Source organism: Penaeus vannamei, chromosome 19, assembly GCF_042767895.1.
Source record: "Penaeus vannamei isolate JL-2024 chromosome 19, ASM4276789v1, whole genome shotgun sequence".
Taxonomy (NCBI): domain Eukaryota; kingdom Metazoa; phylum Arthropoda; class Malacostraca; order Decapoda; family Penaeidae; genus Penaeus; species Penaeus vannamei.
The window spans coordinates 19,265,629-19,280,937 of record NC_091567.1 but is presented as its reverse complement, the minus strand read 5'-3'; the positions used below and the strand labels follow the sequence as shown (position 1 = coordinate 19,280,937).

The 15,309-nt window shown below is 56.7% G+C and overlaps 1 protein-coding gene across 1 annotated transcript; it reads left to right on the top strand.

The window, feature by feature from the left end:
- Positions 1–4,522: 4,522 nt before the first annotated feature.
- LOC138864937 (uncharacterized) lies at positions 4,523–13,226 on the top strand. The gene is made up of 11 exons (XM_070133589.1): positions 4,523–4,659; positions 4,994–5,137; positions 6,433–6,587; positions 6,672–6,808; positions 6,978–7,100; positions 8,007–8,108; positions 8,292–8,449; positions 8,515–8,801; positions 9,689–9,901; positions 11,090–11,325; positions 13,215–13,226. Exons 1-11 carry the CDS (start codon positions 4,523–4,525, stop codon positions 13,224–13,226), a joined length of 1,704 nt encoding a protein of 567 aa, XP_069989690.1.
- The last annotated feature ends 2,083 nt before the right edge of the window (positions 13,227–15,309 follow it).

Sequence of the window (15,309 nt, the reverse complement as noted above, 5' to 3'; positions counted from 1 at the left end):
AATTACAGGTCCCTGCCCTCCACGACCGGATGAAAGGGAAGTGAGGTCAGCCGGGGTGGGGGGTGTGGGTTAACTGTTTACAACAAAGAATTAAATGATATGCGCGTTCGTGAGTGCGAATACTGAAATCAGTAAAAGAATAAAATGAACCAAAGATTTCAACAATGAGCGAAATTCAACAATCAATTAACGAAATACGTATACGAAGAGAAGGAATACACAGACTTCGTAAATGATCGCGAATTACAAAAAGAAAATTCTCAGCTTGAGAGAAAATCACGAACTTGAGTTGAATTTTGTTGTCATTGAAACAATATAAATAAATCTCTAAATGCGAGAAAATTAATTATTTAAAGAACGATATTTCATGTGTTTGTGTCCAGACCTGACACATCCTGAGGAAGTGTCTCAGATCCCGTGATTGACAGACTGTGAGTGTTGCCATTATGTTGTTAGATTTTCACTTAGCACTTTCCACCAGCAAAACCATCGTGGAACGGTTTTGCTTAACACATATATGGGGGAAGAAGAAAGGAAAAAGAAAAGATTTGACCCATACATGTACTCACGTGGTTTTGTATCCTCGTTCTTCATATCGCGATGTTTAGGCGAGCGGTCCTAGTTCTTCGGAGTCTTGCGTTCGGTTTCAAGCCAAAAGGTCGAAACAACCACCGTATGCCACCACTTATAAGATAATCTAAGCGCTCTCTTATTTTATGGTGTACAGGGATACACGGTGTGGCTTAACTCTTTATTGGTAAGAGTTACAACACATACACAAGAATAACGATACACGAAGAACGACGCTGGGTGGATCCCCCGGCTGGGCGCCGGGAGGGCAACTCAGGTCAGAAGCGGTCACTGAGAAGTTCGCTGAGGGTGTGAGACTGGGTCAAGATTGGTCTCCCTTTTATCCGGCCAGAGGGGGCGCTAGGGGCGCAAACAGGCGTGGGTGAAGCGAGGGGCAGTGAGCGTGGGGCACGCACATGGCGCCCCTGCCACACCACGTGGTCTAGATGTGGACACACGTGGGAAGTAGGTATTGCATGTATTGTACCTTTATAGATGGTCTGATGTTGGAGTTGGTGGTGGTGCTAGTGGTGATAGTGCTGATGGTGGAGTTGGTGGTGGTGCTAGTGGTGATGGTGCTGATGGTGGTGGCGGGGCTGGTGGTGGAGTTGGTGGTGGTGCTAGTGGTGATGGTGCTGATGGTGGAGTTGGTGGTGGTGCTAGTGGTGATGGTCTGATGGTGGAGTTGGTGGTGGTGCTAGTGGTGCTGGTGCTGGTGGTGGAGTTGGTGCTGGTGCTAGTGGTGATGGTCTAATGGTTGAGTTGGTGGTGGTGCTAGTTGTGATGGTGCTGGTGGTGGAGTTTGTGGTGGTGCTAGTGGTGATGGTTCTGATGGTGGTGGCGGTGCTGGTGGTGCAATTGGTGGTGGTGATGGTGCTGGTGGTGGAGTTGGTGGTGGTGCTAGTGGTGATGGTGCTAATGGTTAAGTTGGTGGTGGTGCTAGTGGTGATGGTGCTGGTGGTGGTGCTAGTGGTGATGGTTCTGATGGTGGCGGCGGTGCTGATGGTCCAGTTGGTGGTGGTGATGGTGATAGTGGTTGAGTTGGTGGTGGTGCTGATGGTGGAGTTGGTGGTGGTGCTAGTGGTGCTGGTGCTGGTGGTGGAGTTGGTGGTGGTGCTAGTGGTGATGGTGCTGGTGGTGGAGTTGGTGGTGGTGCTAATGGTAAGGGTGCTGGTGGTGGAGTTGGCGGTGGTGCTAGTGATGGTGCTGATGGTGGTGGCGGTGCTGGTGGTGGAGTTGGTGGTGGGGATGGAGCTGGTGGTCGAGTTGGTGGCAGCGCTAGTGGTGATGGTGCTGATGGTGGAGTTGGTGGTGGTGCTAGTGGGAATGGTGCTGTTGGTGGAGTTGGTGGTGGTGCTAATGGTGATGGTGCTGATGGTGGAGTTGGTGGTGGTGCTAGTGGGGCTGATGGTGGAGTTGGTGGTGGTGCTAATGGTGCTGGTGGTGGAATTGGTGGTGGTGGTAGTGATGGTGCTCATGGTGGTGGCGGTGCTGGTGGTGAGGGTGGAGTTGGTGGTGGTGCTAGTGGTGATGGTCCTAGTGGTGGACTTGGTGGTGGTGCTAGTGGTAATGGTGCTGATGGTGGAGTTGGTGGTGGTGCTAGTGGTGATGGTGGAGTTGGTGGTGGTGCTAGTGGTGATGGTGGAGTTGGTGGTGGTGCTAGTTGTGATGGTGCTGGTGGTGGAGTTTGTGGTGGTGCTAGTGGCGATGGTGCTGATGGTGGAGTTGGTGGTGGTACTAGTGGTAATGGTGGTGGAGTTGGTGGTGGTGCTAGTGGTGTTGGTTCTGATGGTGGTGGCGGTGCTGGTGCTAGTGGTGATGGTGGTGGTGGTGGAGTTGGTGGTGGTGCTAATGGTGCTGGTGCTGATGGTGGAGTTGGTGGTGGTGCTAGTGGTGGTGCTGATGGTGGTGGCGGTGCTGGTGGTGGAGTTGGTGGTGGTGATGGTGCTGAGGGTGGAGTTGGTGGTGGTGCTAGTGGTGATGGTGCTGATGGTGGAGTTGGTGGTGGTGCTAGTGGTAATGGTGCTGTTGGTGGAGTTGGTGGTGGTGCTAATGGTGATGGTGCTGATGGTGGAGTTGGTGGTGGTGCTAGTGGGGCTGGTGGTGGAGTTGGTGGTGGTGCTAATGGTGCTGGTGGTGGAATTGGTGGTGGTGGTAGTGGTGGTGCTGATGGTGGTGGCGGTGATGGTGGTGAGGGTGGAGTTGGTGGTGGTGCTAGTGGTGATGGTCCTGGTGGTTGATTTGGTGGTGGTGCTAGTGGTAATGGTGCTGATGGTGGAGTTGGTGGTGGTGCTAGTGGTGATGGTGGAGTTGGTGGTGGTGCTAGTGGTGATGGTGATGGTGGTGGAGTTGGTGGTGATGGTGCTGGTGGTGGAGTTGGTGGTGGTGGTAGTGGTGATAGTGCTGATGGTGGAGTTGGTGGTGGTGCTAGTGGTGATGGTGCTGGTGGTGGAGTTGGTGGTGGTGCTAGTGGTGATGGTGCTGATGGTGGACTTGGTGGTAGTGCTAGTGGTGATGGTCTGATGGTGGAGTTGGTGGTGGTGCTGATGGTGGAGTTGGTGGTGGTGCTAGTGGTGCTGGTGCTGGTGGTGGAGTTGGTGCTGGTGCTAGTGGTGATGGTCTGATGGTGGAGTTGGTGGGGGTGCTAGTGGTGATAGTGCTGATGGTGGTGGTGGTGGTGGTGCTAGTGGTGATGGCACTGTTGGTGGTGGCGGGGCTGGTGGTGGTGTTGGTGGTGGTGCTAGTGGTGATGGTGCTGATGGTGGAGTTGGTGGTGGTGCTAGTGGTGATGCTCTGATGGTGGAGTTGGTGGTGGTGCTGATGCTGGAGTTGGTGGTGGTGCTGGTGCTGGTGGTGGAGTTGGTGCTGGTGCTAGTGGTGATGGTCTGATGGTGGAGTTGGTGGTGGTGCTAGTGGTGATAGTGCTGATGGTGGAGTTTGTGGTGGTGCTAGTGGTGATGGTTCTGATGGTGGTGGCGGTGCTGGTGGTGCAATTGGTGGTGGTGCTGGTGCTGGTGGTGGAGTTGGTGGTGGTGCTAGTGGTGATTGTGCTGATGGTGGAGTTGGTGGTGGTGCTAGTGGTGATGGTGCTGGTGGTGGAATTGGTGGTTGTGCTAGTGGTGCTGGTGCTGGTGGTGGAGTTGGTGGTGGTGCTAGTGGTGATGGTGGTGGTGGTGGTGCTAGTGGCGATGGTGCTGATGGTGGAGTTGGTGGTGGTGCTAGTGGTGATGCTCTGACGGTGGAGTTGATGGTGGTGCTGATGGTGGCGTTGGTGGTGGTGCTAGTGGTGCTGGTGCTGGTCGGGGAGATGGTGCTGGTGCTAGTGGTGATGGTCTGATGGTGGAGTTGGTGGTGGTGCTAGTGGTGATGGTGCTGATGGTGGTGGAGGTGCTGGTGGTGGAGTTGGTGGTGGTGCTGATGGTGGAGTTGGTGGTGGTGCTAGTGGTGATGGTCTGATGGTGGAGTTGGTGGTGGTGCTGATGGTGGAGTGGGTGGTGGTGCTAGTGGTGCTGGTGGTGGAGTTGGTGCTGGTGCTAGTGGTGATGGTCTGATGGTGGAGTTGGTGCTGGTGCTAGTTGTGATGGTGCTGGTGGTGGAGTTTGTGGTGGTGCTAGTGGTGATGGTTCTGATGGTGGTGGCGGTGCTGGTGGTGCAATTGGTGGTGGTGATGGTGCTGGTGGTGGAGTTGGTGGTGGTGCTAGTGGTGATGGTGCTGATGGTGGAGTTGGTGGTGGTGCTAGTGGTGCTGGTGCTGGTGGTGGAATTGGTGGTGGTGCTAGTGGTGCTGGTGCTGGTGCTGGTGGTGGAGTTGGTGGTGGTGCTAGTGGGGCTGGTGCTGGTGGTGGAGTTGGTGGTGGTGTTAGTGATGGTGCTGATGGTGGTGCCGGTGCTGGTGGTGGAGTTGGTGGTGGTGATGGTGCTGAGGGTGGAGTTGGTGGTGGTGCTAGTGGTGATGGTGCTGATGGTGGAGTTGGTGGTGGTGCTAGTGGTAATGGTGCTGGTGGTGGAGTTGGTGGTAGTGCTATTGGTGATGGTGCTGATGGTGGAGTTGGTGGTGGTGCTAGTGGTGATGGTGCTGGTGGTGGAGTTGTTTGTGGTGCTAGTGGTGCTGGTGCTGGTGGTGGAGTTGGTGGTGGTGCTAGTGGTGATGGTCTGATGGTGGAGTTGGTGGTGGTGCTAGTGGTGATAGTGCTGATGGTGGAGTTTGTGGTGGTGCTAGTGGTGATGGTTCTGATGGTGGTGGCGGTGCTGGTGGTGCAATTGGTGGTGGTGCTGGTGCTGGTGGTGGAGTTGGTGGTGGTGCTAGTGGTGATGGTGCTGATGGTGGAGTTGGTGGTGGTGCTAGTGGTGCTGGTGCTGGTGGTGGAGTTGGTGGTGGTGCTAGTGGTGCTGGTGCTGGTGGTGGAGTTGGTGGTGGTGCTAGTGGTGATGGTGCTGGTGGTGGAGTTGGTGGTGGTGCTAGTGGTGATGGTCTGATGGTGGAGTTGGTGGTGATGACGCTGATGGTGTTGGCGGTGCTGGTGGTGGAGTTGGTGATGGTGCTGGTGGTGGCGGTGCTGGTGGTGGAGTTGGTGGTGGTGCTGGTGCTGGTGGTGGAGTTGGTGGTGGTGGTAATGGTGATGGTACTGATGGTGGAGTTGGTGGTGGTGCTAGTGGTGATGGTGCTGGTGGTGGAGTTGGTGTTGGTGCTGGTGGTGGAGTTGGTGTTGGTGCTGGTGGTGAAGTTGGTGGTGCTAGTGGTGCTGGTGGTGGAGTTGGTGGTGGTGCTGGTGCTGGTGGTGGAATTGGTGGTGGTGCTAGTGGTGATGGGGCTGATGGTGGAGTTGGTGGTGGAGTTGGTGGTGGTGCTAGTGGTGATGGTGCTGATGGTGGAGTTGGTGGTGGTGCTAGTGGTGATGGTGCTGATGGTGGAGTTGGTGGTGGTGCTAGTGGTGATGGTGCTGATTGTGGAGTTGGTGGTGGTACTGGTGGTGGAGTTGGTGGTGGTGCTAGTGTTTATGGTGGTGGTGGTGGAGGTGGTGGTGGTGGTGGAGACGGGGTTGGTGGAGTTGGTGGTGGTGGTGGTGGTGGTGGTGGAGTTGGTGGTGCTGCTAGTGGTGATGGTGATGCTGGTGGAGTTGGTGGTGGTGGTGGTGGTGTTGGTGGTGGTGGAGTTGGTGGTGGTGCTGGTGCTGGTGGTGGAGTTGGTGGTGGTGCTAGTGGTGATGGTGCTGATGGTGGAGTTGGTGGTGGTGGTGGTGGAGTTGGTGGTGGTGATGGTGCTGGTGGTGGAGTTGGTGGTGGTGATGGTGCTGGTGGTGGAGTTGGTGTTGGTGCTAGTGGTGATGGTGGTGGAGTTGGTGGTGGTGATGGTGGTGGAGTTGGTGGTGGTGCTAGTGGTGATGGTGCTGATGGTGGAATTGGTGGTGGTGGTGGTGGTGGTGGTGGAGTTGGTGTTGGTGGTGGAGTTGGTGGTGGTGCTAGTGGTGATGGTGGTGGAGTTGGTGGTGGTGATGGTGCTAGTGGTGGAGTTGGTGGTGGTCCTAGTAGTGATGGTGCTTATGGTGGAGTTAGTGGTGGTGTTCGTGCTGGTGGTGGAGTTGGTGTCGGTGCTGGTGGTGGAGTTGGTGGTGGTGCTAGTGGTGATGGTGCTGGTGGTGGTGCTGGTGCTGGTGGTGGAGTTGGTGGTGGTGCTAGTGGTGATGGTGCTGATGGTGGAGTTGGTGGTGGTGCTGGTGGTGGAGTTGGTGGTGGTGCTTGTGGTGATGGTGTTGGTGATGGAGTTGGTGGTGGTGATGGTGCTGGTGGTGGAGTTGGTGTTGGTGCTGGTGATGGAGTTGGTTATGGTGCTGGTGCTGGTGGTGGAGTTGGTGGTGGTGCTAGTGGTGGTGGTGGAGTTGGTGGTGCTGGTGGTGGAGTTGGTGGTAGTACTATTGGTGATGGTGCTGGTGGTGGACTTGGTGGTGGTACTAGTGGTGATGGTGCTGGTGGTGGAGTTGGTGGTGGTGCTAGTGGTGAGGGTGCTGATGGTGGAGTTGGTGATGGTGCTAGTGGTGCTGGTGGTGGAGTTGGTGGTGGTGCTGGTGGTTGAGTTGGTGGTGGTGCTGGTGCTGGTGGTGGAGTTGGTGGTGGTGCTATTGGTGCTGGTGCTGGTGGTGGAGTTGGTGGTGGTGCTAGTGGTGCTGGTGCTAGTGGTGCAGTTGCTGGTGGTGGTGGTGGTGGAGTTGGTGGTGGTGCTAGTGGTGGTGGTGGTGGTGGAGTTGGTGGTGGTGATGGTGGTGTAGTTAATGGTGGTGGTGGTGCTGGTGGTGGAGTTGGTGGTGCTAGTGGTGCTGGTGCTGGTGGTGGAGTTGGTGGTGGTGCTGGTGGTGGAGTTGGTGGTGGTGCTGGTGGTGGAGTTGGTGGTGGTGCTGGTGCTGGTGGTGGAGTTGGTGGTGGTGCTAATGGTGCTGGTGCTGGTGGTGGAGTTGGTGGTGGTGCTAGTCGTGCTGTTGCTGGTGCTGGTGGTGGAGTTGGTGGTGGTGCTGGTGGTGGAGTTGGAGGTGGTGATGGTGCTGGTGGTGGAGTTGGTGGTGGTGCTAGTGGTCATGGTGCTGATGGTGGAGTTGGTGGTGGTGCTGGTGGTGGAGTTGGTGGTGGTGATGATACTGGTGGTGGAGTTGGTGGTGTTGCTAGTGGTGATGGTGCTGATGGTGGAGTTGGTGGTGGTGCTAGTGGTGATGGTGCTGATGGTGGAGTTGGTGGTGGTGCTAGTGGTGATGGTGGTGGTGCTAGTGGCGATGGTGCTGATGGTGGAGTTGGTGGTGGTGCTAGTGGTGATGGTGCTGGTGGTGCTGCTAGTGGTGATGGTGCTGATGATGGAGTTGGTGGTGGTGCTAGTGGTGCTGGTGCTGGTGGTGGAGTTGGTGGTGGTGCTAGTGGTGATGGTGGTGATGGTGGAGTTGGTGGTGGTGCTAGTGTTGATTGTGCTGGTGGTGGAGTTGGTGGTGGTTCTAGTGGTGATGGTGATGATGGTGGAGTTGTTGGTGGTGGTGGTGATGGTGGTGGAGTTGGTGGTGGTGGTGGAGTTGGTGGTGGTGCTAGTGGTGATGGTGGTGGTGATGGAGTTGGTGGTGGTGGTGGTGGAGTTGGTGGTGGTGCTGGTGGTGGTGGAGTTGGTGGTTCTAGTGGTGATGGTGCTGGTGGTGGAGTTTGTGGTGGTGCTAGTGGTGCTGGTGCTGGTGGTGGAGTTGGTAGTGGTGATGGTGCTGATGGTGGAGTTGGTGGTGGTGCTGGTGCTGGTGGTGGAGTTGGTGGTGGTGCTAGTGGTTATGGTGCTGGTGATGGTGGCGGTGGTGGTGGTGGAGTTGGTGGTGGTGCTGGTGGTAGAGTTGGTGTTGGTGGTGGATTTTGTGGTGGTAATGGTGTTGATGGTGGAGTTTGTGGTGGTGATGGTGCTGGTGGCTGAGTTGGTGTAGGTGGTGCTGGTGGTAGAGTTTGTGGTGGTGCAAGTGGTGCTGGTGATGGTGGAGTTGGTGGTGGTGCTAGTGGTGCTGGTGGTGGAGTTGGTGGTGCTAGTGGTGCTGGTGGTGGATTTGGTGGTGGTGCTAGTGGTGCTGGTGCTGGTGATGGTGATGGAGTTGGTGGTGCTGATGGTGGAGTTGGTGCTGGTGCTGGTGCTGGTGGAGTTGGTGGTTCTAGTGGTGATGGTGCTGGTGGTGGAGTTTGTGGTGGTGCTAGTGGTGATGGTGCTGGTGGTGGAGTTGGTAGTGGTGTTGGTGCTGGTAGTGGAGTTGGTGGTGGTGGTGGTGATGGTGGTGTTTGTGGAGTTGGTGGTAGTGCTAGTGGTTATGGTGCTGGTGATGGTGGCGGTGGTGGTGGTGGAGTTGGTGGTGGTGGTGGTGCTGGTGGTGGAGTTGGTGTTGGTGGTGGATTTTGTGGTGGTGATGGTGTTGATGGTGGAGTTTGTGGTGGTGATGGTGCTAGTGGTGGAGTTGGTGTAGGTGGTGCTGGTGGTGGAGTTTGTGTTGGTGCAAGTGGTGATGGTGATGGTGGTGGAGTTGGTGGTGGTGCTAGTGGTGCCGGTGGTGGAGTTGGTGGTGCTGATGGTGCCGGTGGTGGAGTTGGTGGTATTGATGGTGCCGGTGGTGAAGTTGGTGATGCTGATGGTGCCGGTGGTGGAGTTGGTTGTGCTGATGGTGCCGGTGGTGGAGTTGGTGGTGCTGATGGTGCCGGTGGTGGTGCTAGTGGTGCTGGTGGTGGAGTTGGTGTTGGTGCTGGTGGTGGTGCTGGTGGTGGAGTTGGTGCTGGTGCTGGTGGTGGTGCTGGTGGTGGAGTTGGTGCTGGTGGTGGTGATGATGATGGTGGTGGTGGTGGAGTTGGTGTTGGTGGTGGTGGAGTTGGTGGTGGTGTTAGTGGTGATGGTGGTGGTGGTGGAGTTGGTGGTGGTGGTGATGGTGGTGGTGGTGGAGTTGGTGGTGGTGGTGATGGTGGTGATGGTGGTGGTGGTGGAGTTGGTGGAGTTGGTTGTGGTGGTGGAGTTGGTGGTGGTGGTGGAGTTGGTGGTGCTAGTGGTGGAGTTGGTGGTGCTAGTGGTGGAGTTGGTGGTGGTGTTAGTGGTGCTGGTGGTGGTGGTGGTGGAGTTGGTTGTGGTGGTGGAGTTGGTGGTGGTGGTGGAGTTGGTGGTGGTGCTACTGGTTATGGTGGTGGTGGCGGTGCTGGTGATGGAGTTGGTGGTGGTGATGGAGTTGATGGTGGAGTAGGTTGTGGTGCTAGTGGTGATGGTGCAGGTCGTGGAGTTGGTGGTGGTGCTGGTGGAGGAGTTGGTAGTGGTGCTAGTGGTGCTGGTGGTGGAGTTAGTGGTGGTGCGGGTGGTGCTTGTGCTGGTGGTGGAGTTGGTGGTGGTGCTAGTGGTGCTTGTGCTGGTGGTGGAGTTCGTGGTGGTGCTGGTGCTGGTGGTGGAGTTGGTGGTGGTGCTGGTTCTGGAGGTGGAGTTGGTGGTGGTGGTACTGGTGGTAGTACTGGTGGTAGTACTGGTGCTGGTGGTGGAGTTGGTGGGGGTGCTGGTGCTGGTGATAGAGTTGGTGGTGGTGGTGGTGGTGGTGGAGTGGTGGTGTTGGTGATGGAGTTGGTGGTGCTGGTGGTGGTGCTGGTGGTGGAGTTGGTGGTGGTAGAGTTGATGGTGGTGGTGATGGTGGTAGTAGCAGAGTTGTTGGTGGTGCTAGTGGTGCTGGTGCTGGGGGTGGAGTTGGTGGTGGTGGTGCTGGTGGTGGAGTTGTTGTTGTTGGTGGTGGTGCTGGTGGAGTTTGTGGTGGTGCTACTGGTGCTGGTGATGATGGTGGAGTTGGTGGTGGTGCTAGTGGTGCTGGAATTGGTGGTGGTGCTAATGGCGCTGGTGCTGCTGGTGGAGATGATGGTGGTAATGGTGCTGGTAGTGGAGTTGGTGGTGGTGATGGTGTTGATGGTGAAGTTGGTGGTGATAGTGGTGCTGGTGATGGTGGTGGAGTTGGTGCTGGTGGTGGAGTTTGTGGTGGTGTTAGTGGTGATGGTGCTGATGATGGAGTTTGTGGTGGTGCTAGAGGTGCTGGTGGTGGAGTTGGTGGTGTTGCTAGTGGTGCTGGTGGTGGAGTTGGTGGTGGTGGTGGTGGTGGTGCTGGTGGTGGAGTTGGTGGTGCTGGTGGTGGTGGAGTTGGTGGTGGTGCTAGTGGAGATGGTGATGGTGGTGGAGTTGGTGGTGGTGCTAGTGGTGGAGTTGGTGCTGGTGGTGGAGTTGGTGGTGGTGCTGGTGCTGGTGGGGGAGTTGGTGCTGGTGTTGGAGTTGGTGATGGTGATGATGATGGTGGTGGCGGTGGAGTTGGTGGTGGTGGTGGTGGAGTTGGTGGTGCTGCTAGTGGTGGTGGTGGTGGTGATGATGGTGGATTTGGTGGTGCTGGTGGTGGAGTTGGTGGTGGTGCTAGTGGGGCTGGTGGTGGAGTTGGTGGGGTTGGTGGTGGTGATGGTGCTGGTGCTGGTGGTGGAGGTGGTGGTGGTGCTGGTGCTGGTGGTGGAGTTGGTGGTGATGGTGGTGGTGGTGGAGTTGGTGGTGGTGCTAGTGGTTATGGTGCTGGTGATGGTGGCGGTGCTGGTGGTGGAGTTGGTGGTGGTGGTGATGGTGGTGGAGTTGGTGGTGGTGGTGGAGTTGGTGGTGGTGGTGGAGTTGGTGGTGCTAGTGGTGCTGGTGGTGGTGTTGGTGGTGGTGCTAGTGGTGATGGTACTGGTGGTGGAGTTGGTGGTGGTGGTGGTGCTGCTGCTGGTGCTGGTGGTGGAGTTGGTGGTGGTGGTGGTTCTGCTGGTGGTGGAGTTGGTGGTGTTGCTGGTGCTGGTGGTGGAGTTGGTTCTGGTGGTGGTGATGGTGCTGGTGGTGGAGTTGGTGGTGGTGGTGATGCTGCTGGTGGTGGAGTTGGTGGTGGTGCTAGTGGTTATGGTGCTGGTGATGGTGGCGGTGCTGGTGGTGGAGTTGGTGGTGGTGGTGATGGTGGTGGTGGTGATGTTGGTGGTGGTGGAGTTGGTAATGGTGGTGGAGTTGGTGGTGGTGGTGGAGTTGGTGGTGCTAGTGGTGGAGTTGGTGGTGGTGCTAGTGGTGCTGGTGCTGCTTGTGGTGATGGAGTTGGTGGTGGTGGTGGTGCTGGTGTTGGTGGAGTTGGTGGTGCTAGTGGTGCTGGTGGTGGAGTGTATTGTGGTGCTGGTTCTGGAGGTGGAGTTGGTGGTGGTGCTGGTGCTGGTGGTGGAGTTGGTGGGGGTGCTGGTGCTGGTGATAGAGTTGGTGGTGGTGGTGGTGGTGATGGTGGTGGTGGTGTTGGTGATGGAGTTGGTGGTGCTGGTGGTGGTGCTGGTGGTGGAGTTGGTGGTGGTAGAGTTGATGGTGGTGGTGATGGTGGTAGTAGCAGAGTTGTTGGTGGTGCTAGTGGTGCTGGTGCTGGGGGTGGAGTTGGTGGTGGTGGTGTTGGTGTTGGTGGTGGAGTTGTTGTTGTTGGTGGTGGTGCTGGTGGAGTTTGTGGTGGTGCTAGTGGTGCTGGTGATGATGGTGGAGTTGGTGGTGGTGCTAGTGGTGCTGGTGGTGGAGTTGGTGGTGGTGCTAGTGGCGCTGGTGCTGCTGGTGGAGTTGATGGTGGTAATGGTGCTGGTAGTGGAGTTGGTGGTGGTGATGGTGTTGATGGTGAAGTTGGTGGTGATAGTGGTGCTGGTGCTGGTGGTGGAGTTGGTGCTGGTGGTGGAGTTTGTGGTGGTGTTAGTGGTGATGGTGCTGATGGTGGAGTTTGTGGTGGTGCTAGTGGTGCTGGTGGTGGAGTTGGTGGTGTTGCTAGTGGTGCTGGTGGTGGAGTTGGTGCTGGTGGTGGTGGTGGTGCTGGAGGTGGAGTTGGTTGTGCTGGTGGTGGTGGAGTTGGTGGTGGTGCTAGTGGAGATGGTGATGGTGGTGGAGTTGGTGGTGGTGCTAGTGGTGGAGTTGGTGCTGGTGGTGGAGTTGGTGGTGGTGATGGTGCTGGTGGGGGAGTTGGTGCTGGTGTTGGAGTTGGTGATGGTGATGATGATGGTGGTGGCGGTGGAGTTGGTGGTGGTGGTGGTGGAGGTGGTCGTGGTGCTAGGGGTGGTGGTGGGGGTGGTGGAGTTGGTGGTGCTGGTGGTGGAGTTGGTGGTGGTGCTAGTGGTGCCGGTGGTGGAGTTGGTGGAGTCGGTGGTGGTGGTGGTGCTGGCGGTGGTGGTGGTGGTGCTGGTGCTGTTGGTGGAGTTGGTGGTGATGGTGGTGGTGGTGGAGTTGGTGGTGGTGCTAGTGGTTATGGTGCTGGTGATGGTGGCGGTGCTGGTGGTGGAGTTGGTGGTGGTGGTGGAGTTGGTGGTGCTAGTGGTGCTGGTGGTGGTGTTGGTGGTGGTGCTAGTGGTGATGGTACTGGTGGTGGAGTTGGTGGTGGTGGTGGTGATGGTGCTGGTGCTGGTGGTGGAGTTGGTGGTGGTGGTGGTGCTGCTGGTGGTGGAGTTGGTGGTGTTGCTGGTGCTGGTGGTGGAGTTGGTTCTGGTGGTGGTGATGGTGCTGGTGGTGGAGTTGGTGGTGGTGGTGATGCTGCTGGTGGTGGAGTTGGTGGTGGTGCTAGTGGTTATGGTGCTGGTGATGGTGGCGGTGCTGGTGGTGGAGTTGGTGGTGGTGGTGATGGTGGTGGTGGTGATGTTGGTGGTGGAGTTGGTAGTGGTGGTGGAGTTGGTGGTGGTGGTGGAGTTGGTGGTGCTAGTGGTGATGGTGGTGGAGTTGGTGGTGGTGCTAGTGGTGCTGGTGCTGCTTGTGGTGATGGAGTTGGTGTTGGTGGTGGTGCTGGTGTTGGTGGAGTTGGTGGTGCTAGTGGTGCTGGTGGTGGAGTGTATGGTGGTGCTAGTGGTGATGGTGCTGGTGGTGGAGTTGGTAGTGGTGTTGGTGCTGGAGTTGGTGGTGATGGTGCTGTTGGTTGAGTTGGTGGTGGTGCTAGTGGTTATGGTGCTGGTGATGGTGGCGGTGATGGTGGTGAAGTTGGTGGTGGTGATGGTGGTGGTGGTGGAGTTGGTGGTGGATTTTGTGGTGGTGATGGTGTTGATGGTGGAGTTGGTGGTGGAGTTTGTGGTGGTGCTGGTGCTGGTGGTGGAGTTGGTGTAGGTGGTGCTGGTGGAGTTTGTGGTGGTGCTAGTGGTGCTGGTGATGGTGGTGGAGTTGGTGGTGGTGCTAGTGGTGCTGGTGGTGGAGTTGGTGGTGCTGATGGTGCCGGTGGTGGAGTTGGTGGTGCTGATGGTGCCGATGGTGGAGTTAGTGGTGCTGATTGTGCCGGTGGTGGAGTTGGTGGTGCTGATGGTGCCGGTGGTGGAGTTGGTGGTGCTGATGGTGCCGGTGGTGGAGTTGGTGGTGCTGATGGTGCCGGCGGTGGAGTTGGTGGTGGTGCTAGTGGTCCTGGTGCTGGTGGTGGAGTTGCTGGTGGTGCTAGTGGTGCTGGTGTTGGACTTGGTGTTGGTGGTGGAGTTGGTGCTGGTGCTGGTGCTGGTGGTGGAGTTGGTGCTGGTGGCGGAGTTGGTGCTGGTGGTGGAGTTGGTGAAGGTGCGGGTGGTGGAGTTGGTGGTGGTGATGATGATGATGCTGGTGGTGGTGATGGTGCTGATGGTGGAGTTGGTGGTGGTGTTAGTGGCGATGGTGGTGGTGGTGGAGTTGGTGGTGGTGGTGGAGTTGGTGGTGGTGGTGGAGTTGGTGGTGGTGGTGGAGTTGGTGGTGCTAGTGGTGCTGGTGCTGGTGGTGGAGTTAGTGGTGGTGCTAGTGGTGCTGGTGCTGGTGTTGGTGGTGGAGTTGGTGGTGGTGCTAGTGGTTATGGTGGTGGTGGCGGTGCTGGTGGTGGAGTTGGTGGTGGTGATGGAGTTGGTGGTGATGGTGCTGGTGGTGGAGTTGGTGGTGGTTATGGTGGTTGTGGAGTTGGCGGTGGTGGTGGTGGTGATGGTGGAGTTGGCGGTGCTAGTGGTGCTGATGGTGGAGTTTGTGGCGGTGCTAGTGGTGATGGAGCTGGTGGCAGAGTTGGTGGTGATGCTGGTGGTGGTGGTGGAGTTGGTGGTGCTGGTGCTGGTGGTGTAGTTGGTGGTGCTGGTGCTGGTGGTGGAGTATGTGGTGGTGCTAGTGGTGATGGTGGTGGTGGTGGTGGCGGTGCTGGTGGTGGAGTTGGTGGTGGTGATGGAGTTGGTGGTGGTGATGGTGGTGTTGGTGTTGGTGGAGTTGGTGGTGCTGGTGCTCGTGGTGGAGTTGGTGGTGATGGTGCTGGTGGTGGAGTTGGTACTGATGGTACTGGTGGTGGAGTTGGTGGTGATGGTGATGGTGGTGGAGTTGGTGGTGCTGGTGCTGGTGGTGGAGTTGGTGGTGCTGGTACTGGTGGTGGAATTGGTGGTGGTGGTGGTGGAGTTGGTGGTGGTGCTAGTGGTTATGGTGGTGGTGGTGGTGGCGGTGCTGGTGGTGGAGTTGGTGGTGGTGATGTTGCTGGTGGTGGAGTTGGTGGTGGTGGTGATGGTGCTGGTGGTGGAGTTTGTGGTGGTGATGGTGGAGTTGGTGGTACTAGTGGTGCTGGTGGTGGAGTTGGTGGTGGTGGTGATGATGGTGGAGTTGGTGGTGGTGGTGCTGGTGGAGTTGGTGGTGGTGGAGGTGGTGGTGCTGGTGCTGGTGGTGGAGTGGGTGGTGGTGGTAGTAATATAACTAAAACATACCTTTGCAGAGGAGGGACCGGGGTGAGGGTCGTCGATAACAGTGGAGGGGCTTGCGGGAGCGCCGGAGAGGGCTGTGTGAGACAAGGTCTATATAAGTACAGGTCTTGTCACTAAGCGACTCAAATTCGTCCGCCTCATGCATGACGTCACTCGGAGACAGAGCCTGGGGGTTCGAAGCTAATCGTATGGTTATTCTTTGATGTGAGGTAGAGCCGTAAGGATCTCTCCCTCTCTTCGTTTTCGCTCGCTTGTCTGACTGGTGCGCGCAAAGCCACAATGCCCAGTGGTTGGTTGCTGCTTATATATGTACATTTATGTGTATGTTTATGTATTGCCATTATTATTATTATTATTATCATTATTATTGTAATTGCTGTATGATTCGTTTTATAATAAATTCGTTAAAAACATATGCCATGTCTTTTTTATTTATTTTACGTCTTTATTATGCCATGTCTAAGCTGCAACATGAGAATTAAAAAACTAAATTCACGTAGAATATATGATATAGGCCTATTAACAATCGCCAATAATCATCGCCTGTAAAATCTG